Source organism: Bombina bombina, chromosome 1 (assembly GCF_027579735.1).
Source record: "Bombina bombina isolate aBomBom1 chromosome 1, aBomBom1.pri, whole genome shotgun sequence".
NCBI lineage: Eukaryota > Metazoa > Chordata > Amphibia > Anura > Bombinatoridae > Bombina > Bombina bombina.
Window position 1 is genome coordinate 362,484,705 of NC_069499.1, and position 24,187 is coordinate 362,508,891.

The following is a 24,187-nucleotide window of genomic DNA, read 5'->3' on the forward strand; positions in this document are numbered from 1 at the left end:
TCATCTAAGACCATTACAACTGTGCATGCTCAGTCAGTGGAATGGGGACTATACAGACTTGTCTCCGAAGATACAAGTAAATCAGAGGACCAGAGACTCACTCCGTTGGTGGCTGTCCCTGGACAATCTGTCTCAAGGGATGATGTTCCACAGACCAGAGTGGGTCATTGTCACGACCGACGCCAGTCTGATAGGCTGGGGCGCGGTCTGGGGATCCCTGAAAGCTCAGGGTCTTTGGTCTCGGGAAGAATCTCTTCTACCGATAAATATTCTGGAACTGAGAGCGATATTCAATGCTCTCCAGGCCTGGCCCCAGCTTGCGAGGACCAGGTTCATACGGTTTCAATCAGACAACATGACGACTGTTGCGTACATCAACCATCAGGGGGGAACAAGGAGTTCCCTAGCGATGGAAGAAGTAACCAAAATTATTCTTTGGGCGGAGTCTCACTCCTGCCACCTGTCTGCTATCCACATCCCAGGAGTGGAAAATTGGGAAGCGGATTTTCTGAGTCGTCAGACATTGCATCCGGGGGAGTGGGAACTCCATCCGGAAATCTTTGCCCAAGTCACTCACCTGTGGGGCATTCCAGACATGGATCTGATGGCCTCTCGTCAGAACTTCAAAGTTCCTTGCTACGGGGCCAGATCCAGGGATCCCAAGGCGGCTCTAGTGGATGCACTAGTAGCACCTTGGACCTTCAATCTAGCTTATGTGTTCCCGCCATTTCCTCTCATTCCCAGGCTGATAGCCAGGATCAAGCAGGAGAGGGCGTCGGTGATCTTGATAGCTCCTGCGTGGCCACGCAGGACTTGGTATGCAGATCTGGTGAATATGTCATCGGCTCCACCTTGGAAGCTACCTTTGAGACGAGACCTTCTTGTTCAGGGTCCGTTCGAACATCCGAATCTGGTTTCACTCCAGCTGACTGCTTGGAGATTGAACGCTTGATTTTATCGAAGCGAGGATTCTCAGATTCTGTGATCGATACTCTTGTTCAGGCCAGAAAGCCTGTGACTAGAAAGATTTACCACAAAATTTGGAAAAAATATATCTGTTGGTGTGAATCTAAAGGATTCCCTTGGGACAAGGTTAAGATTCCTAGGATTCTATCCTTCCTTCAAGAAGGATTGGAAAAAGGATTATCTGCAAGTTCCCTGAAGGGACAGATTTCTGCCTTGTCGGTATTACTTCACAAAAAGCTGGCAGCTGTGCCAGATGTTCCAGCCTTTGTTCAGGCTCTGGTTAGAATCAAGCCTGTTTACAAACCTTTGACTCCTCCTTGGAGTCTCAATTTAGTTCTTTCAGTTCTTCAGGGGGTTCCGTTTGAACCCTTACATTCCGTTGATATTAAGTTATTATCTTGGAAAGTTTTGTTTTTAGTTGCGATTTCTTCTGCTAGAAGAGTCTCAGAATTATCTGCTCTGCAGTGTTCTCCTCCTTATCTGGTGTTCCATGCAGATAAGGTGGTTTTACGTACTAAACCTGGTTTTCTTCCAAAAGTTGTTTCTAACAAAAACATTAACCAGGAGATTATCGTACCTTCTCTGTGTCCAAAACCAGTTTCAAAGAAGGAACGTTTGTTGCACAATTTGGATGTTGTTCGCGCTCTAAAATTCTATTTAGATGCTACAAAGGATTTTAGACAAACATCTTCCTTGTTTGTTGTTTATTCAGGTAAAAGGAGAGGTCAAAAAGCAACTTCTACCTCTCTCTCTTTTTGGATTAAAAGCATCATCAGATTGGCTTACGAGACTGCCGGACGGCAGCCTCCCGAAAGAATCACAGCTCATTCCACTAGGGCTGTGGCTTCCACATGGGCCTTCAAGAACGAGGCTTCTGTTGATCAGATATGTAGGGCAGCGACTTGGTCTTCACTGCACACTTTTACCAAATTTTACAAGTTTGATACTTTTGCTTCTTCTGAGGCTATTTTTGGGAGAAAGGTTTTGCAAGCCGTGGTGCCTTCCATTTAGGTGACCTGATTTGCTCCCTCCCTTCATCCGTGTCCTAAAGCTTTGGTATTGGTTCCCACAAGTAAGGATGACGCCGTGGACCGGACACACCTATGTTGGAGAAAACAGAATTTATGTTTACCTGATAATTTTCTTTCTCCAAGGGTGTGTCCGGTCCACGGCCCGCCCTGGTTTTTTTAATCAGGTCTGATATTTTATTTTCTTTAACTACAGTCACCACGGTACCATATGGTTTCTCCTATGCAAATATTCCTCCTTAACGTCGGTCGAATGACTGGGGTAGGCGGAGCCTAGGAGGGATCATGTGACCAGCTTTGCTGGGCTCTTTGCCATTTCCTGTTGGGGAAGAGAATATCCCACAAGTAAGGATGACGCCGTGGACCGGACACACCGTTGGAGAAAGAAATTTATCAGGTAAACATAAATTCTGTTTTTCTTCCAAAAGTTGTTTCTAACAAAAACATTAACCAGGAGATTATCGTACCTTCTCTGTGTCCAAAACCAGTTTCAAAGAAGGAACGTTTGTTGCACAATTTGGATGTTGTTCGCGCTCTAAAATTCTATTTAGATGCTACAAAGGATTTTAGACAAACATCTTCCTTGTTTGTTGTTTATTCAGGTAAAAGGAGAGGTCAAAAAGCAACTTCTACCTCTCTCTCTTTTTGGATTAAAAGCATCATCAGATTGGCTTACGAGACTGCCGGACGGCAGCCTCCCGAAAGAATCACAGCTCATTCCACTAGGGCTGTGGCTTCCACATGGGCCTTCAAGAACGAGGCTTCTGTTGATCAGATATGTAGGGCAGCGACTTGGTCTTCACTGCACACTTTTACCAAATTTTACAAGTTTGATACTTTTGCTTCTTCTGAGGCTATTTTTGGGAGAAAGGTTTTGCAAGCCGTGGTGCCTTCCATTTAGGTGACCTGATTTGCTCCCTCCCTTCATCCGTGTCCTAAAGCTTTGGTATTGGTTCCCACAAGTAAGGATGACGCCGTGGACCGGACACACCTATGTTGGAGAAAACAGAATTTATGTTTACCTGATAAATTTCTTTCTCCAACGGTGTGTCCGGTCCACGGCCCGCCCTGGTTTTTTTAATCAGGTCTGATATTTTATTTTCTTTAACTACAGTCACCACGGTACCATATGGTTTCTCCTATGCAAATATTCCTCCTTAACGTCGGTCGAATGACTGGGGTAGGCGGAGCCTAGGAGGGATCATGTGACCAGCTTTGCTGGGCTCTTTGCCATTTCCTGTTGGGGAAGAGAATATCCCACAAGTAAGGATGACGCCGTGGACCGGACACACCGTTGGAGAAAGAAATTTATCAGGTAAACATAAATTCTGTTTTTTTTTTTCTGACAATTTTAAATTGTCTTTTCTTTTGCAAGATGTACCGAGTCCACGGATTCATCCTAACTTGTGGGATATTGTCCTTCCTGACAGGAAGTAGCAATGAGAGCACCACAGCAGAGCTGTCTATATAGCTCCCCCCTTAACTCCACCCCCCAGTCATTCTCTTTGTTGGCTCTAAGCAGGAAGGGTAAAGAGAAGAGGTGTTAAACTGTTAGTTTTATCTTATCTTCAATCAAGAGTTTGTTATTTTTAAATGGTACAGGTGTTGTACTATTTACTCTTAGGCAGGACATAGATGACGTTTTCTGCCTGGAGGATGATGATCTTAGCATTTGTAACTAAGGTCCACTGCTGTTCCCACAGAAGCTGAGGAGTACAGGAAAACTTCAGTGTGAGGAACGGTTTCTTGCTATACAGCAATGAGGTATGTTCAGTCATATTTTTCCCTGTGGGCTGTTAGGCTCGCGGGGGCTGAAAATGCTTCATTTATTGCGTCATTCTTGGCGCAGACTTTTTTGGCGCAATTTTTTTTTTCTGTTTCCGGCGTCATACATGTCGCCGGAAGTTGCGTCATTTTTGATGTTTTTTTGCGCCAAAAGTGTCGGTGTTCCGGATGTGGCGTCATTTTTGGCGCCAGAAGCATTTAGGCGCCAAATAATGTGGGCGTCTTTTTTGGCGCTAAAAAATATGGGTGTCACTATTGTCTCCACATTATTTAAGTCTCATTATTTATTGCTTCTGGTTGCTAGAAGCTTGTTCACTGGCATTTTTTCCCATTCCTGAAACTGTCATTTAAGGAATTTGATCAATTTTGCTTTATATGTTGTTTTTTCTATTACATATTGCAAGATGTCCCAGATTGACACTGAGTCAGAAGATACTTCTGGAAAAAACGCTGCCTGGTGCTGGATCTACCAAAGTGTATCTGCTGTAAACTTGTGGTATCTGTTCCTCCAGCTGTTGTTTGTAATGAATGTCATGACAAACTTGTTAATGCAGATAATATTTCCTTTAGTAATGTTACATTACCTGTTGCTGTTCCGTCAACATCTAATACTCAGAGTGTTCCTGTTAACATAAGAGATTTTGTTTCTAAATCCATTAAGAAGGCTATGTCTGTTTTTCCTCCTTCTAGTAAACGTAAAAGGTCTTTTAAAACTTCTCATTTTTCAGATGAATTTTTAAATGAACATCATCATTCTGATTCTGATAATGGTTCCTCTGGTTCAGAGTATTCTGTCTCAGAGGTTGATGCTGATAAATCTTCATTTTTATTCAAAATGGAATTTATTCGTTCTTTACTTAAAGAAGTCTTAATTGCATTAGAAATAGAGGATTCTGGTCCTCTTGATACTTAATCTAAACGTTTAAATAAGGTTTTTAAATATCCTGTAGTTATTCCAGAAGTTTTTCCTGTCCCTGATGCTATTTCTGAAGTAATCTCCAGGGAATGGAATAATTTGGGTAATTCATTTACTCCTTCTAAACGTTTTAAGCAATTATATCCTGTGCCATCTAACAGATTAGAATTTTGTGACAAAATCCCTAAGGTTGATGGGGCTGTCTCTACTCTTGCTAAACGTACTACTATTCCTACGGCAGATAGTACTTCCTTTAAGGATCCTTTAGATAGGAAGATTGAATCCTTTCTAAGAAAAGCTTACTTATGTTCAGGTAATCTTCTTAGACCTGCTATATCTTTAGCGGATGTTGCTGCAGCTTCAACTTTTTGGTTAGAAGCTTTAGCGCAACAAGTAACAGATCATAATTCTCATAGCATTGTTAATCTTCAACATGCTAATAACTTTATTTGTGATGCCATCTTTGATATCATTAGAGTTGATGTCAGGTATATGTCTCTAGCTATTTTAGCTAGAAGAGCTTTATGGCTTAAAACTTGGAATGCTGATATGTCTAAGTCAACTTTTCTTTCCCTTTCTTTCCAGGGTAATAAATTATTTGGTTCTCAGTTGGATTCTATTATCTCAACTGTTACTGGAGGGAAAGGAACTTTTTTACCACAGGATAAAAAATCTAAAGGTAAATTTAGGTCTAATAATCGTTTTCGTTCCTTTCGTCACAATAAGGAACAAAAGCCTGATCCTTCACCCACAGGAGCGGTATCTGTTTGGAAACCATCTCCAGTCTGGAATAAATCCAAGCCTACAAGTAAATCAGAGGACCAGAGACTCACTCCGTTGGTGGCTGTCCCTGGACAATCTGTCTCAAGGGATGATGTTCCACAGACCAGAGTGGGTCATTGTCACGACCGACGCCAGTCTGATAGGCTGGGGCGCGGTCTGGGGATCCCTGAAAGCTCAGGGTCTTTGGTCTCGGGAAGAATCTCTTCTACCGATAAATATTCTGGAACTGAGAGCGATATTCAATGCGCTCCAGGCCTGGCCCCAGCTTGCGAGGACCAGGTTCATACGGTTTCAATCAGACAACATGACGACTGTTGCGTACATCAACCATCAGGGGGGAACAAGGAGTTCCCTAGCGATGGAAGAAGTAACCAAAATTATTCTTTGGGCGGAGTCTCACTCCTGCCACCTGTCTGCTATCCACATCCCAGGAGTGGAAAATTGGGAAGCGGATTTTCTGAGTCGTCAGACATTGCATCCGGGGGAGTGGGAACTCCATCCGGAAATCTTTGCCCAAGTCACTCACCTGTGGGGCATTCCAGACATGGATCTGATGGCCTCTCGTCAGAACTTCAAAGTTCCTTGCTACGGGGCCAGATCCAGGGATCCCAAGGCGGCTCTAGTGGATGCACTAGTAGCACCTTGGACCTTCAAACTAGCTTATGTGTTCCCGCCATTTCCTCTCATCCCCAGGCTGATAGCCAGGATCAAGCAGGAGAGGGCGTCGGTGATCTTGATAGCTCCTGCGTGGCCACGCAGGACTTGGTATGCAGATCTGGTGAATATGTCATCGGCTCCACCTTGGAAGCTACCTTTGAGACGAGACCTTCTTGTTCAGGGTCCGTTCGAACATCCGAATCTGGTTTCACTCCAGCTGACTGCTTGGAGATTGAACGCTTGATTTTATCGAAGCGAGGATTCTCAGATTCTGTGATCGATACTCTTGTTCAGGCCAGAAAGCCTGTGACTAGAAAGATTTACCACAAAATTTGGAAAAAATATATCTGTTGGTGTGAATCTAAAGGATTCCCTTGGGACAAGGTTAAGATTCCTAGGATTCTATCCTTCCTTCAAGAAGGATTGGAAAAAGGATTATCTGCAAGTTCCCTGAAGGGACAGATTTCTGCCTTGTCGGTATTACTTCACAAAAAGCTGGCAGCTGTGCCAGATGTTCAAGCCTTTGTTCAGGCTCTGGTTAGAATCAAGCCTGTTTACAAACCTTTGACTCCTCCTTGGAGTCTCAATTTAGTTCTTTCAGTTCTTCAGGGGGTTCCGTTTGAACCCTTACATTCCGTTGATATTAAGTTATTATCTTGGAAAGTTTTGTTTTTAGTTGCGATTTCTTCTGCTAGAAGAGTCTCAGAATTATCTGCTCTGCAGTGTTCTCCTCCTTATCTGGTGTTCCATGCAGATAAGGTGGTTTTACGTACTAAACCTGGTTTTCTTCCAAAAGTTGTTTCTAACAAAAACATTAACCAGGAGATTATCGTACCTTCTCTGTGTCCAAAACCAGTTTCAAAGAAGGAACGTTTGTTGCACAATTTGGATGTTGTTCGCGCTCTAAAATTCTATTTAGATGCTACAAAGGATTTTAGACAAACATCTTCCTTGTTTGTTGTTTATTCAGGTAAAAGGAGAGGTCAAAAAGCAACTTCTACCTCTCTCTCTTTTTGGATTAAAAGCATCATCAGATTGGCTTACGAGACTGCCGGACGGCAGCCTCCCGAAAGAATCACAGCTCATTCCACTAGGGCTGTGGCTTCCACATGGGCCTTCAAGAACGAGGCTTCTGTTGATCAGATATGTAGGGCAGCGACTTGGTCTTCACTGCACACTTTTACCAAATTTTACAAGTTTGATACTTTTGCTTCTTCTGAGGCTATTTTTGGGAGAAAGGTTTTGCAAGCCGTGGTGCCTTCCATTTAGGTGACCTGATTTGCTCCCTCCCTTCATCCGTGTCCTAAAGCTTTGGTATTGGTTCCCACAAGTAAGGATGACGCCGTGGACCGGACACACCTATGTTGGAGAAAACAGAATTTATGTTTACCTGATAAATTTCTTTCTCCAACGGTGTGTCCGGTCCACGGCCCGCCCTGGTTTTTTTAATCAGGTCTGATATTTTATTTTCTTTAACTACAGTCACCACGGTACCATATGGTTTCTCCTATGCAAATATTCCTCCTTAACGTCGGTCGAATGACTGGGGTAGGCGGAGCCTAGGAGGGATCATGTGACCAGCTTTGCTGGGCTCTTTGCCATTTCCTGTTGGGGAAGAGAATATCCCACAAGTAAGGATGACGCCGTGGACCGGACACACCGTTGGAGAAAGAAATTTATCAGGTAAACATAAATTCTGTTTTTTTTTTTCTGACAATTTTAAATTGTCTTTTCTTTTGCAAGATGTACCGAGTCCACGGATTCATCCTAACTTGTGGGATATTGTCCTTCCTGACAGGAAGTAGCAATGAGAGCACCACAGCAGAGCTGTCTATATAGCTCCCCCCTTAACTCCACCCCCCAGTCATTCTCTTTGTTGGCTCTAAGCAGGAAGGGTAAAGAGAAGAGGTGTTAAACTGTTAGTTTTATCTTATCTTCAATCAAGAGTTTGTTATTTTTAAATGGTACAGGTGTTGTACTATTTACTCTTAGGCAGGACATAGATGACGTTTTCTGCCTGGAGGATGATGATCTTAGCATTTGTAACTAAGGTCCACTGCTGTTCCCACAGAAGCTGAGGAGTACAGGAAAACTTCAGTGTGAGGAACGGTTTCTTGCTATACAGCAATGAGGTATGTTCAGTCATATTTTTCCCTGTGGGCTGTTAGGCTCGCGGGGGCTGAAAATGCTTCATTTATTGCGTCATTCTTGGCGCAGACTTTTTTGGCGCAATTTTTTTTTTCTGTTTCCGGCGTCATACATGTCGCCGGAAGTTGCGTCATTTTTGATGTTTTTTTGCGCCAAAAGTGTCGGTGTTCCGGATGTGGCGTCATTTTTGGCGCCAGAAGCATTTAGGCGCCAAATAATGTGGGCGTCTTTTTTGGCGCTAAAAAATATGGGTGTCACTATTGTCTCCACATTATTTAAGTCTCATTATTTATTGCTTCTGGTTGCTAGAAGCTTGTTCACTGGCATTTTTTCCCATTCCTGAAACTGTCATTTAAGGAATTTGATCAATTTTGCTTTATATGTTGTTTTTTCTATTACATATTGCAAGATGTCCCAGATTGACACTGAGTCAGAAGATACTTCTGGAAAAACGCTGCCTGGTGCTGGATCTACCAAAGTGTATCTGCTGTAAACTTGTGGTATCTGTTCCTCCAGCTGTTGTTTGTAATGAATGTCATGACAAACTTGTTAATGCAGATAATATTTCCTTTAGTAATGTTACATTACCTGTTGCTGTTCCGTCAACATCTAATACTCAGAGTGTTCCTGTTAACATAAGAGATTTTGTTTCTAAATCCATTAAGAAGGCTATGTCTGTTTTTCCTCCTTCTAGTAAACGTAAAAGGTCTTTTAAAACTTCTCATTTTTCAGATGAATTTTTAAATGAACATCATCATTCTGATTCTGATAATGGTTCCTCTGGTTCAGAGTATTCTGTCTCAGAGGTTGATGCTGATAAATCTTCATTTTTATTCAAAATGGAATTTATTCGTTCTTTACTTAAAGAAGTCTTAATTGCATTAGAAATAGAGGATTCTGGTCCTCTTGATACTTAATCTAAACGTTTAAATAAGGTTTTTAAATATCCTGTAGTTATTCCAGAAGTTTTTCCTGTCCCTGATGCTATTTCTGAAGTAATCTCCAGGGAATGGAATAATTTGGGTAATTCATTTACTCCTTCTAAACGTTTTAAGCAATTATATCCTGTGCCATCTAACAGATTAGAATTTTGTGACAAAATCCCTAAGGTTGATGGGGCTGTCTCTACTCTTGCTAAACGTACTACTATTCCTACGGCAGATAGTACTTCCTTTAAGGATCCTTTAGATAGGAAGATTGAATCCTTTCTAAGAAAAGCTTACTTATGTTCAGGTAATCTTCTTAGACCTGCTATATCTTTAGCGGATGTTGCTGCAGCTTCAACTTTTTGGTTAGAAGCTTTAGCGCAACAAGTAACAGATCATAATTCTCATAGCATTGTTAATCTTCAACATGCTAATAACTTTATTTGTGATGCCATCTTTGATATCATTAGAGTTGATGTCAGGTATATGTCTCTAGCTATTTTAGCTAGAAGAGCTTTATGGCTTAAAACTTGGAATGCTGATATGTCTAAGTCAACTTTTCTTTCCCTTTCTTTCCAGGGTAATAAATTATTTGGTTCTCAGTTGGATTCTATTATCTCAACTGTTACTGGAGGGAAAGGAACTTTTTTACCACAGGATAAAAAATCTAAAGGTAAATTTAGGTCTAATAATCGTTTTCGTTCCTTTCGTCACAATAAGGAACAAAAGCCTGATCCTTCACCCACAGGAGCGGTATCTGTTTGGAAACCATCTCCAGTCTGGAATAAATCCAAGCCTTTTAGAAAACCAAAGCCAGCTCCCAAGTCCACATGAAGGTGCGGCCCTCATTCCAGCCAAGCTGGTAGGGAGCAGATTACGATTTTTCTAAGAAATTTGTATCAATTCAATTCACAATCTTTGGATTCAAAACATTGTTTCAGAAGGGTACAGAATTGGCTTCAAGATAAGGCCTCCTGCAAAGAGATTTTTTCTTTCCCATGTCCCAGTAAATCCAGCGAAGGCTCAAAAATTTCTGAAATGTGTTTCAGATCTAGAGTTGGCTGGAGTAATTATGCCAGTTCCAGTTCTGGAACAGGGGCTGGGGTTTTATTCAAATCTCTTCATTGTACCAAAGAAGAATTCCTCAGACCAGTTCTGGATCTAAAAATATTGAATCGTTATGCAAGGATACCAACATTCAAAATGGTAACTATAAGGACTATCCTGCCTTTTGTTCAGCAAGGGCATTATATGTCCACAATAGATTTACAGGATGCATATCTGCATATTCCGATTCATCCAGATCACTATCAGTTTCTGAGATTCTCTTTCCTAGACAAGCATTACCAGTTTGTGGCTCTACTGTTTGGCCTAGCAAAAGCTCCAAGAATTTTTACAAAGGTTCTCGGTGCCGTTCTGTCTGTAATCAGAGAACAGGGTATTGTGGTATTTCCTTATTTGGACAATATCTTGGTACTTGCTCAGTCTTCACATTTAGCAGAATCTCATACAAATCGACTTGTGTTGTTTCTTCAAGATCATGGTTGGAGGATCAATTTACTGAAAAGTTCATTGATTCCTCAGACAAGGGTAACCTTTTTAGGTTTCCAAATAGATTCAGTGTCCATGACTCTGTCTCTGACAGACAAGAGACGTCTAAAATTGATCTCAGCTTGTCGAAACCTTCAATCACAATCATTCCCTTCGGTAGCCTTATGCATGGAAATTCTAGGTCTTATGACTGCTGCATCGGACGCGATCCCCTTTGCTCGTTTTCACATGCGACCTCTTCAGCTCTGTATGCTGAACCAGTGGTGCAGGGATTACACAAAGATATCTCAATTAATATCTTTAAAACCGATTGTACGACACTCTCTGACGTGGTGGACAGATCACCATCGTTTAGGGGGCTTCTTTTGTTCTTCCGACCTGGACTGTAATTTCAACAGATGCAAGTCTGACAGGTTGGGGAGCTGTTTGGGGGTCTCTGACAGCACAAGGGGTTTGGGAATCTCAGGAGGTGAGATTACCAATCAATATTTTGGAACTCCGTGCAATTTTCAGAGCTCTTAAGTCATGGCCTCTTCTAAAGAGAGAATCGTTCATTTGTTTTCAGACAGACAATGTCACAACTGTGGCATACATCAATCATCAAGGAGGGACTCACAGTCCTCTGGCTATGAAAGAAGTATCTCGAATACTGGTATGGGCGGAATCCAGCTCCTGTCTAGTTTCTGCGGTTCATATCCCAGGTATAGACAATTGGGAAGCGGATTATCTCAGTCGCCAAACGTTACATCCGAGCGAATGGTCTCTTCACCCAGAGGTATTTCTTCAGATTGTTCAAATGTGGGGACTTCCAGAAATAGATCTGATGGCTTCTCATCTAAACAAGAAACTTCTCAGGTATCTGTCCAGATCCAGGGATCCTCAAGCGGAAGCAGTGGATGCATTGTCACTTCCTTGGAAGTATCATCCTGCCTATATCTTTCCGCCTCTAGTTCTTCTTCCAAGAGTAATCTCCAAGATTCTGAAGGAATGCTCGTTTGTTCTGCTGGTGGCTCCAGCATGGCCTCACAGGTTTTGGTATGCGGATCTTGTCCGGATGGCCTCTTGCCAACCGTGGACTCTTCCGTTAAGACCAGACCTTTTGTCGCAAGGTCCTTTTTTCCATCAGGATCTCAAATCCTTAAATTTAAAGGTATGGATATTGAACGCTTGATTCTTAGTCAAAGAGGTTTCTCTGACTCTGTTATTAATACTATGTTACAGGCTCGTAAATCTGTATCTAGGAAGATATATTATAGAGTCTGGAAGACTTATAGTTCTTGGTGTCTTTCTCATCATTTTTCCTGGCATTCTTTTAGAATTCCGAGAATTTTACAGTTTCTTCAGGATGGTTTGGATAAAGGTTTGTCTGCAAGTTCCTTGAAAGGACAAATCTCTGCTCTTTCTGTTCTTTTTCACAGAAAGATTGCTAATCTTCCTGATATTCATTGTTTTGTACAAGCTTTGGTTCGTATAAAACCTGTCATTAAGTCAATTTCTCCTCCTTGGAGTTTGAATTTGGTTCTGGGGACTCTTCAAGCTCCTCCGTTTGAACCTATGCATTCATTGGACATTAAATTACTTTCTTGGAAAGTTTTGTTTCTTTTGGCCATCTCTTCTGCTAGAAGAGTTTCTGAATTATCTGCTCTTTCTTGTGAGTCTCCTTTTCTGATTTTTCATCAGAATAAGGCGGTGTTGCGAACTTCTTTTAAATTTTTACCTAAGGTTGTGAATTCTAACAACATTAGTAGAGAAATTGTGGTTCCTTCATTATGTCCTAATCCTAAGAATTCTAAGGAGAGATTATTGCATTCTTTGGATGTAGTTAGAGCTTTGAAATATTATGTTAAAGCTACTAAGAATTTCCGAAAGACTTCTAGTCAATTTGTTATCTTTTCCGGTTCTAGGAAAGGTCAGCATCTTGGTTGAAATCTTTAATTCATCATGCTTATGTCGAGTCGGGTAAAACTCCGCCTCAAAGGATTACAGCTCATTCTACTAGGTCAGTTTCTACTTCCTGGGCATTTAGGAATAAAGCTTCGGTTGATCAGATTTGCAAAGCAGCAACTTGGTCTTCTTTGCATACTTTTACTAAATTCTACCATTTTGATGTGTTTTCTTCTTCTGAAGCAGTTTTTGGTAGAAAAGTACTTCAGGCAGCTGTTTCAGTTTGATTCTTCTGCTTATAATTTCAGTTTTTTTCATTATAAGATTTAAACTTTTATTTTGGGTGTGTATTATTTTCAGCGGAATTGGCTGTCTTTATTTTATCCCTCCCTCTCTAGTGACTCTTGCGTGGAAGATCCACATCTTGGGTAGTCATTATCCCATACGTCACTAGCTCATGGACTCTTGCTAATTACATGAAAGAAAACATAATTTATGTAAGAACTTACCTGATAAATTCATTTCTTTCATATTAGCAAGAGTCCATGAGGCCCACCCTTTTTGTGGTGGCTATGATTTTTTTGTATAAAGCACAATTATTCCAATTCCTTATTTTATATGCTTTCGCACTTTTGTCTTATCACCCCACTTCTTGGCTATGCGTTAAACTGATTTGTGGGTGTGGTGAGGGGTGTATTTATAGGCATTTTGAGGTTTGGGAAACTTTGCCCCTCCTGGTAGGAATGTATATCCCATACGTCACTAGCTCATGGACTCTTGCTAATATGAAAGAATTGAATTTATCAGGTAAGTTCTTACATAAATTAAGTTTTTGGACAGAATTAAGGCCCTTAAGTTGGCTAATTCTTTTATTACAGACGCCGCTTTTCATCTTGCTAAGTTAGCGGCAAAGAATTCAGGTTTTGCCATTTTAGTGCGAAGAGCGTTATGGCTTAAGTCCTGGTCAGCTGATGTGTCATCTAAATCTAAGCTTTTGACCATCCCTTCTTTTATTCGGGCCTCCACTGAAAGAGATCATTTCAGACATCACTGGAGGGAAGGGTCATGCCCTCCCTCAAGATAAGTCAAATAAGACAAGGACCAAACAAAATAATTTTCGTTCCTTTCGAAACTTCAAGGGTGGTCCCGCTTCCTCTTCCCCTGCTGCAAAACAAGAGGGGATTTTTGCTCAATCCAAGCCAACCTGGAGACCTAACCAGGCTTGGAACAAGGGTAAACAGGCCAAAAAGCCTGCTGCTGCCACTAAGACAGCATGAAGGGGTAGCCCCCGATCCGGGACCAGATCAAGTAGGGGGCAGACTTTCTCTCTTTGCTCAGGCCTGGGCAAGAGACGTTCAGGACTCCTGGGCTGTAGAAATTGTAACCCAGGGTTATCTCCTAGATTTCAAAGATTCTCCTCCAAGGGGGAGGTTCCATCTTTCTCAATTGTCTGTAAACCAGACAAAAAGAGAGGTGTTCTTACGCTGTGTAGAAGACCTTTTTACCATGGGAGTGATCTGCCCAGTTCCGAAAACAGAACAGGGGCAAGGTTTCTACTCCTATCTGTTTGTGGTTCCCAAAAAAGAGGGAACCTTCAGACCAATTCTAGATCTCAAGATCCTAAACCAATTCCTAAGAGTTCCATCCTTCAAGATAGAGACCATTCAGACTATTTTACCAATGATCCAGGAGGGTCAATATATGACTACCGTGCATCTAAAGGATGCGTATCTACACATTTCTATGCACAAAGATCATCACCAGTTCCTCAGGTTTGCCTTTCTGGACAGGCATTACCAGTTTGTGGCTCTTCCCTTCGGGTTGGCCACGGCGCCAAGAATCTTCACAAAGGTGCTAGGGTCCCTTCTGGCGGTCCTAAGGCCGAGGGGCATAGCAGTGGCGCCTTATCTAGACGACATCCTAATTCTGGGAACTCTGATAGATTCGGTGGACATGAGAATATTTCTGACGGAGGTCAGGAAATCAAAGTTTTTAACCACCTGCCGAGCTCTTCATTCCATTCCTCGGCCGTCAGTGGCTCAGTGTATGGAGGTAATCAGACTTATGGTAGCGGCAATGGACATAGTTCCGTTTGCTCGCTTGCATCTCAGACCACTGCAACTATGCATGCTCAAACAGTGGAATGGGGATTATGCAGATTTATCTCTTCAGATAAATCTGGATCAAGAGACCAGAGACTCTCTTCTTTGGTGGTTGTCACAGGATCACCTGTCCAGGGGAATGTGTTTCCGCAGGCCAGCGTGGGTTATTGTGACTACGGACGCCAGCCTACTGGGCTTTGGTGCAGACTGGAATTCCCTGAAAACACAGGGTTTGTGGACTCGGTAGGAGGCCCTCCTACCGATAAATATTCTGGAATTATGAGCGATATTCAATGCTCTTCAGGCATGGCCTCAGCTGGCTTCGGCCAGATTAATCAGGTTTCAGTCGGACAACATCACGACTGTAGCTTATATCAATCATCAGGGGGGAACAAGGAGTTCCTTGTCGATGATAGAAGTTTCCAGGATAATCCGATGGGCAGAGACTCACTCTTGCCATCTATCAGCGATCTATATCCCAGGGGTGGAGAACTGGGAGGCAGATTTTCTAAGTCGTCAGACTTTTCATCCGGGGGAGTGGGAGCTCCATCCGGAGATGTTTGCTCAACTGGTTCAGCTATGGGGCACACCAGAATTGGATCTGATGGTGTCTCGTCAGAACGCCAAACTTCCTTGTTACGGATCCAGGTCAAGGGATCCTCAGGCAGTACTGATAGATGCTCTAGCAGTACCCTGGTCGTTCAACCTGGCTTATGTGATTCCACCATTCCCTCTCCTTCCGCGTCTGATTGCCAGAATCAAACAGGAGAGAGGTTCGGTGATTTTGATAGCGCCTGCGTGGCCACGCAGGACTTGGTATGCAGACCTGTTGGACATATCATCTATGCCACTGAGACAGGACCTTTTGATTCAAGGTCCATTCAAGCATCCAAATCTAATTTCTCTGCAACTGACTGCTTGGAGATTTAACGCTTGATTTTATCAAAGCGGGTTTTCTCTGAGTCGGTCATAGATTCCTTGATTCAGGCTTGAAAGCCTGTCACCAGGAAGATCTATTATAAGATATGGCGTAAATATCTTTTTTGGTGTGAATCCAAAGACTACTCATGGAGTAAGATCAGGATTCCTAGGATTTTGTCTTTTCTCCAAGAAGGATTGGATAAAGGATTGTCCGCTAGTTCCTTAAAGGGACAGATATCTGCTTTGTCTATTCTGTTGCACAAGCGTCTGGCAGATGTCCCAGACTTTCTTGCTTTTTGTCTGGTTTTAGTTAGAATTAAGACTTTTGCTTCTTCGGAGGCTATTTTTGGGAGAAAGGTTTTGCAGACAGTGGTGCCTTCCGTTTAGGTTCCTGTCTTGTCCCTCCCTTCATCAGTGTCCTAAAGCTTTGGTATAGGTATCCCACAAGTTAGGATGAATCCGTGGACTCTGTACATCTTGCAAAAGAAAACAATTGATGCTTACCTGATAAATTTCTTTCTTTTGCGATGTACCGAGTCCACAACCCGCCCTGTCTATTCAAGACAGATAGTATTTTTTATGTAAACTTCAGTCACCTCTGCACCTTATAGTTTCTCCTTTTCTTCCTTGGCCTTCGGTCGAATAACTGGGGGGTGGAGTTAAGGGGGGAGCTATATAGACATCTCTGCTGTGGTGCACTCTTTGCTACTTCCTGTCAGGAAGCAGAATATCCCACAAGTTAGGATGAATCCGTGGACTCGGTACATCGCAAAAGAAAGAAATTTATCAGGTAAGCATAAATTCTGTTTTTCCACTCCTCCTGTACCATGTGACAGCCATCAGCCAATCACAAATGCATACCTGTACCATGTGACAACAATCAGCCATTCACAAATGCATACACACTCATTCTTGCACATGCTCAGTAAGAGCTGGTGACTCAAAAAATTAGACTATAAAAAGACTGTGCACATTTTGTTAATGGAAGTAAATTGGAAAGTTGTTTAAAATTGCCTGCTCTATCTGAATAATGAAAGTTTAATTTTGAGTGTCCCTTTAACTGGAGTAGACAAGGCCATTTTGTTTGTAAAAATAAATAGGTTATTTTGCAATATCTTATGTTATCGCCTCACCCGGTTAGAGACAAATATGTGGAAGGTTTAGGCTTCTGAAGCCTAGAGTACAAATTTCCAATTCTCAAAATGGAAAACCATTATAGGAAAAGGAGACTGAATAATTTAAAGTAAATTGCAAATGATTTTAGTACACAAAATAAACATTTTTAAAGGGAATAGGTTGAGTTTTATGGTTGCAGAAACCTAAAACTTATTGCCCTCATAAATTAGAGGGATGTTGAACGCAAAATGTAATTCACCATAAATGCTTAGTTCACTATAGTAAAAATGTATTGGGCATTCTTAATTTACTTTGCCATATTTTACTGTGATTTACCTTAACATACTGAAATAGAAGAGTAATCTATCTATAAAATCAAGGTTGACAAAATTACTCCATAGTTCAGAGAGTGCCTATACATACACTTTATGGCCAAAAGTATGTTGACACAGGACCATCATAAGCATATGAGCTTTGGCCTCCCGTTTGCATCTATAATAGCTGTCACTCTTGTTAGAAGGTTTCTAAAATTTCTTTGTAATTTATAGTATTTAGATGACATTTAACTGGAACTAAGAGGCCTAGCTCAAACACGTGAAAACAACCCCAGGCCATTATTCTTCCCCCACCATACTTAACAGTAGGCGCTATGCATTCTGGTAGGTAGTGTACTACTGGCACCCAGATTCTTCCATCAGAGTGCCAGATAGTGTAGCGTGATTCATCACTCCAGAGAACACATTTCCTCTGCTCTAGTATCAAGTGACACCATTCTTTACACTTCTCCAACGCTTGCCATTGTGCATGTTGAATGTGAGGCCTGTGTACAGCTGTACAGTTTTTGTAAGGATGTTGTTTTCAGGGGCAGTTTGAAACTCTGTAGTAAGTAATGCAACAGATAATAGTTGATTTTTGCAAGCTACGTGCTTCAGTGTTTAGCAACCCAGCTCTGAGTTTGTGGTTGTTGCTCCTAAATTCTTCCACTTCACGATAATAGCAATTTAATTTGACCAGGAAGGATCTAGCAGGGTATACATTTTGGAAACGGACTTGTGGCAAATAGTGAATAGACCTCTTACTAGCAATAGTGGGCTTAGACCATGCCAAGATGTGTGCCAGTCAGGAGGCTTTGTGGTATGCGGAGAGGTTTGGCATTGGATAATTCTCATAGCGACTCTAGGTCATTTTTAGCCTCCATATGAATGCATTACATGCAGATTGGAATTGGGCAATTAGTGCTTTTGGGACTGTAAGAGGCAAACATTGCAATAAATATGTGAGTTTAGGCAGTTAATTCATTGTAATCTATGCAATCTTGCCCCACCACAAAAGATTCAGAGAGTCCCAACTGGGCAAGCTTTCTTTAAATTTATCCTATAAAGCAAATCAAAGAAGGTGCCACATAGCGTAATAACGTCTTGTCAAACAATTGGCTCAAATGTAAATATTAATTCACTCATATTTAGTGGAGCACTATAAAGTGCTGTACATGCAGGCTAGATCTCTTAGAGTAATCTGGCTAACTTGCCTCCTGTATCAGGAACCAAGTTGTGTGTTTCAATCCGGTGACCAGCTGCAGATTATGGATCCAAGGTATTGGGTAAAATGCCAGTTATCCCAACCGATGAAATAGTGTATAACTGTGAAACGCATCGCTGTGTATCTATATGTTTGTTGCAATAAACACAACTTTTTAACTGTATTGTTATTTTGCACGCTTGCTGTATTTGGTTTTTGATGCAGTTAACTGGCATTTTATCCAATACCTTGGATCCATAATCTGCAGCTGGTCACCGGATTGACATACACAACTTGGTTCCTGATACAGGAGGCGAGTTAGCCGGATTACTGTAAAAGATCTGGCCTGCATGTACAGCACTAAATGTGAGTGAATCTAAATTTACATTTAAGCCAATTGTTTGACAAGACGTTATTACGCTATGAGGCGCCTTCTTTGATTTGCTTTATAGGATACACTTAAGTGAACGGCCTATCTGATTCCTGAACTTTGGATTTTTGTCTTCTCTTTAGAATCACATTCTGGGAGTATATGTGAATCCTCTTAAGACTTTTGAACTTTTATGTTTTACTATTTTTTTGCACATCAATACTTGGTTTTTAATAAATGTTGACATATGTTCTATTGCTTAATGTTTTACACCTATTTATATTTACACTACCACGCTGGTGGATATATTAGATCCACATTTTTATTACAACAAACACCCATTTTTTTTAGACACACCTATTAACCTCACTGTAATGTATCAGCACTTTATTGTAGGTTATTTGTTTGTATTTCTTTAAATTTGCCTAGCAGTGGAGGATTTGTTTATGAATCAAACACACATTTTTCTTTGTAGTTTATCTTGATTATTTATATTTAAAGGGACACTCAAGTTAAAATTAAGCTTTCATTATTCCGACAGAGCACACAATTTTAAACAATTTTCCAATTAATTTCCATGATTTAAATGTGCACAATCTTTTTATATGCACACTTGCTGAGGCACCAACACCTACTGAGTATGTGCAAGATTCACAGAATATTCATTTGAATATTTATTTGTACTTAGTATGTGCAAGATTCACAGAATATTCATTTGTGAGATAAAATAGAACTAAAATTTGTCAGGAAGAAATCTACTACTCATTTAAAATTCTAACTAATTGCTTTTGCATTGTCTTTTTAATATGCATTTACTGATGATGCCATTCTACTGTGTTTAGTGATTAATTAAAAATATTTATATTTAACAGGTTAGATTTTTCTAGATTTTTGTGTGGATTTGTATGTTCTAACCTGTAAACTGGTTTCAAATTGCTTGTTCTGCAGATGCCAACTTGTTTTTGTGCTCCAAACCAGTATACTCACTCAAGTCAACAATATCGACCAGTAACGTCCGTCCAGTATAGTTCACAACCAAATCAAACACTGCCACAAGCTTCTCATTCAACAGGTTAGTTTACAATACTCATAATTGTTTCCTTTGAAAATATAATGTATTAAGGTTTTTATTTTCACATTCTGGCAGCTTTCATAAAGACAAATTAGGTTTTTAGAGGGTAAAAAGAATTTTCAATAAATGTATTTACCTATAGTGGTATTTTTCAAAAACATTTGTGTTTTTCCAAAAAAATAATTATCTGTGTTGTGTTTTATTCCTACATCTATTTTTATGGGTGTACTTGATCATATAAGAAAGCCAGAGACCTGACCTAGAAACAGGTTTCATTTTAAGAAACATTGCAGCAGATGTCACAGAATTAATGGATTTATTTTGTTTAGTGCTTTAGTATGAATATAGCAATTAAAGATTGATATTTTTACATTTATAGGACACCTAACAGCTGGGGTATTAGGACGGCTCTAATGTAATAATTATGTTGGTACTATTTTATTATAGAGGATGTGACCATAAACACACAAAAAACCTTTTTCAGTAATTATTACTTGCAGCATTACCTTCAGTAAAGAGACTCTATTGACAATACACATTAAGATTTACAAACACACATACCTGTCAAGAATAAAATGAAAAAAAGCCATACAGTCTATTTTACTCACACATGAGTCGGACATTGAGTCTCTTTGAGCAACACCCTCTGATGTCACTAAATTATAATTCTTTGCTAGGAATTAGCTATAATGGGCCCAATTATCTAAAGATCCTTGTGCTTGAGAGATTTTCTAAGAAATCTCCCCAGTAATTTGAAGCCCCTGTTGGAATCCTGTAAAGGTAGTTTCTTTCATGTAATTAACAAGAGTCCATGAGCTAGTGACGTATGGGATATACATTCCTACCAGGAGGGGCAAAGTTTCCCAAACCTTAAAATGCCTATAAATACACCCCTCACCACACCCACAAATCAGTTTTTACAAACTTTGCCTCCAAGGGAGGTGGTGAAGTAAGTTTGTGCTAGATTCTACGTTGATATGCGCTCCGCAGCAAGTTGGAGCCCGGTTTTCCTCTCAGCGTGCAGTGAATGTCAGAGGGATGTGAGGAGAGTATTGCCTATTGAATGCAGTGATCTCCTTCTACGGGGTCTATTTCATAAGGTTCTCTGTTATCGGTCGTAGAGATTCATCTCTTACCTCCCTTTTCAGATCGACGATATACTCTTATATTTACCATTTCCTCTACTGATTCTCGTTTCAGTACTGGTTTGGCTTTCTACAAACATGTAGATGAGTGTCCTGGGGTAAGTAAGTCTTATTTTCTGTGACACTCTAAGCTATGGTTGGGCACTTTATTTATAAAGTTCTAAATATATGTATTCAAACATTTATTTGCCTTGACTCAGAATGTTCAACTTTCCTTATTTCCAGACAGTCAGTTTCATATTTGGGATTATGCTTTAAATTATCATATTTTGTCTTACCTCAAAAATTTGACTTTTTTCCCTGTGGGCTGTTAGGCTCGCGGGGGCTGAAAATGCTTCATTTTATTGCGTCATTTTTGGCGCGGATTTTTTTGGCGCAAAAATTCATTTCCGTTTCCGGCGTCATACGTGTCGCCGGAAGTTGCGTCATTTTTTGACGTTATTTTGCGCCAAAAATGTCGGCGTTCCGGATGTGGCGTCATTTTTGGCGCCAAAAGCATTTAGGCGCCAAATAATGTGGGCGTCTTATTTGGCGCCAAAAAATATGGGCGTCGCTTTTGTCTCCACATTATTTCAGTCTCATTTTCATTTGCTTCTGGTTGCTAGAAGCTTGATGTTTGGCATTTTTTTTCCCATTCCTGAAACTGTCTTATAAGGAATTTGATTTATTTTGCTTTATATGTTGTTTTTTCTCTTACATATTGCAAGATGTCTCACGTTGCATCTGAGCCAGAAGATACTACAGGAAAACCACTGCCTGCTGGATCTACCAAAGCTAAGTGTATCTGCTGTAAACTTTTGGTAGCTATTTCTCCAGCTGTTGTTTGTATTAATTGTCATGACAAACTTGTTAAAGCAGATAATATTTCCTTTAGTGATGTACCATTGCCTGTTGCAGTTCCCTCAACATCTAAGGTGCAGAATGTTCCTGATAACATAAGAGATTTTGTTTCTGAATCCATAAAGAAGGCTTTGTCTGTTATTTCTCCTTCTAGTAAACGTAAAAAGTCTTTTAAATCTTCTCTCTCTACAGATGAATTTTTAAATGAACACCATCATTCTGATTCTTTGGACTCTTCTAGTTCAGAGGATTCTGTCTCAGAGATTGATGCTGATAAATCTTCATATTTATTTAAGATGGAATTTATTCGCTCTTTACTTAAAGAAGTACTAATTGCTTTAGAAATAGAGGATTCTAGTCCTCTTGATACTAATTCTATACGTTTGGATAAGGTTTTTAAAGCTCCTGCGGTTTTTCCAGAAGTCTTTCCTGTTCCTAATGCTATTTCTGCAGTAATTGCTAAGGAATGGGATAAATTGGGTAATTCATTTACTCCTTCTAAACGTTTTAAGCAATTATATCCTGTTCCGCCTGACAGGTTAGAATTTTGGGACAAAATCCCTAAAGTTGATGGGGCTATTTCTACCCTTGCTAAACGTACTACCATTCCTACGTCAGATGGTACCTCGTTTAAGGATCCTTTAGATAGAAAAATTGAATCTTTTCTAAGAAAAGCTTATCTATGTTCAGGTAATCTTCTTAGACCTGCTATATCATTGGCTGATGTTGCTGCAGCTTCAACTTTTTGGTTGGAAACTCTAGCGCAACAAGTAACGAATCGTGATTCTCATGATATTATTATTCTTCTCCAGCATGCTAATAATTTCATCTGTGATGCCATTTTTGATATTATTAGAGTTGATGTTAGATTTATGTCTCTGGCTATCTTAGCCAGAAGAGCTTTATGGCTTAAGACTTGGAATGCTGATATGGCTTCTAAATCAACTCTACTTTCCATTTCTTTCCAGGGAAACAAATTATTTGGTTCTCAGTTGGATTCTATTATTTCAACTGTTACTGGTGGGAAAGGAACTTTTTTACCACAGGATAAAAAATCTAAAGGTAAAAACAGGGCTAACAATCGTTTTCGTTCCTTTCGTTTCAACAAAGAACAAAAGCCTGATCCTTCGTCCTCAGGAGCAGTTTCAGTTTGGAAACCATCTCCAGTCTGGAATAAATCCAAGCCTGCTAGAAAGGCAAAGCCTGCTTCTAAGTTCACATGAAAGTACGGCCCTCATTCCAGTTCAGCTGGTAGGGGGCAGGTTACGTTTTTTCAAAGAAATTTGGATCAAATCTGTTCACAATCTTTGGATTCAGAACATTGTTTCAGAAGGGTACAGAATTGGTTTCAAGATGAGACCTCCTGCAAAGAGATTTTTTCTTTCCCATGTCCCAGTAAATCCAGTGAAAGCTCAAGCATTTCTGAATTGTGTTTCAGATCTAGAGTTGGCTGGAGTAATTATGCCAGTTCCAGTTCCGGAACAGGGGATGGGGTTTTATTCAAATCTCTTCATTGTACCAAAGAAGGAGAATTCCTTCAGACCAGTTCTGGATCTAAAATTATTGAATCGTTATGTAAGGATACCAACGTTCAAGATGGTAACTGTAAGGACTATATTGCCTTTTGTTCAGCAAGGGAATTATATGTCCACAATAGATTTACAGGATGCATATCTGCATATTCCGATTCATCCAGATCATTATCAGTTCCTGAGATTCTCTTTTCTAGACAAGCATTACCAATTTGTGGCTCTACCGTTTGGCCTTGCTACAGCTCCAAGAATTTTCACAAAGATTCTCGGTGCCCTTCTGTCTGTAATCAGAGAACAGGGTATTGTGGTATTTCCTTATTTGGACGATATCTTGGTACTTGCTCCATCTTTACATTTAGCAGAGTCTCATACGAATCGACTTGTGTTGTTTCTTCAAGATCATGGTTGGAGGATCAATTTACCAAAAAGTTCTTTGATTCCTCAAACAAGGGTAACCTTTCTGGGTTTCCAGATAGATTCAGTGTCCATGACTCTGTCTTTAACAGACAAGAGACGTCTAAAATTGATTACAGCTTGTCGAAACCTTCAGTCACAATCATTCCCTTCGGTAGCCTTATGCATGGAAATTCTAGGTCTTATGACTGCTGCATCGGACGCGATCCCCTTTGCTCGTTTTCACATGCGACCTCTTCAGCTCTGTATGCTGAACCAATGGTGCAGGGATTACACGAAGATATCTCAATTAATATCTTTAAAACCGATTGTTCGACACTCTCTAACGTGGTGGACAAATCACCATCGTTTAATTCAGGGGGCTTCTTTTGTTCTTCCGACCTGGACTGTAATTTCAACAGATGCAAGTCTCACAGGTTGGGGAGCTGTGTGGGGATCTCTGACGGCACAAGGAGTTTGGGAATCTCAGGAGGTGAGATTACCGATCAATATTTTGGAACTCCGTGCAATTTT

At 40.6% G+C, this 24,187-nt stretch overlaps 1 protein-coding gene across 8 annotated transcripts in view; it reads left to right on the plus strand.

The window, feature by feature from the left end:
• R3HDM1 (R3H domain containing 1) overlaps window positions 1–24,187 on the plus strand; it is a 546,502-nt gene that overhangs the window by 424,616 nt on the left and 97,699 nt on the right. For all 8 annotated transcript variants that reach the window (XM_053698247.1, XM_053698246.1, XM_053698242.1 and 5 more), the window contains one exon: window positions 19,620–19,743. In XM_053698247.1, the coding sequence (XP_053554222.1) occupies window positions 19,620–19,743 (124 nt within the window). The remainder of the gene's footprint in view (window positions 1–19,619; window positions 19,744–24,187) is intronic.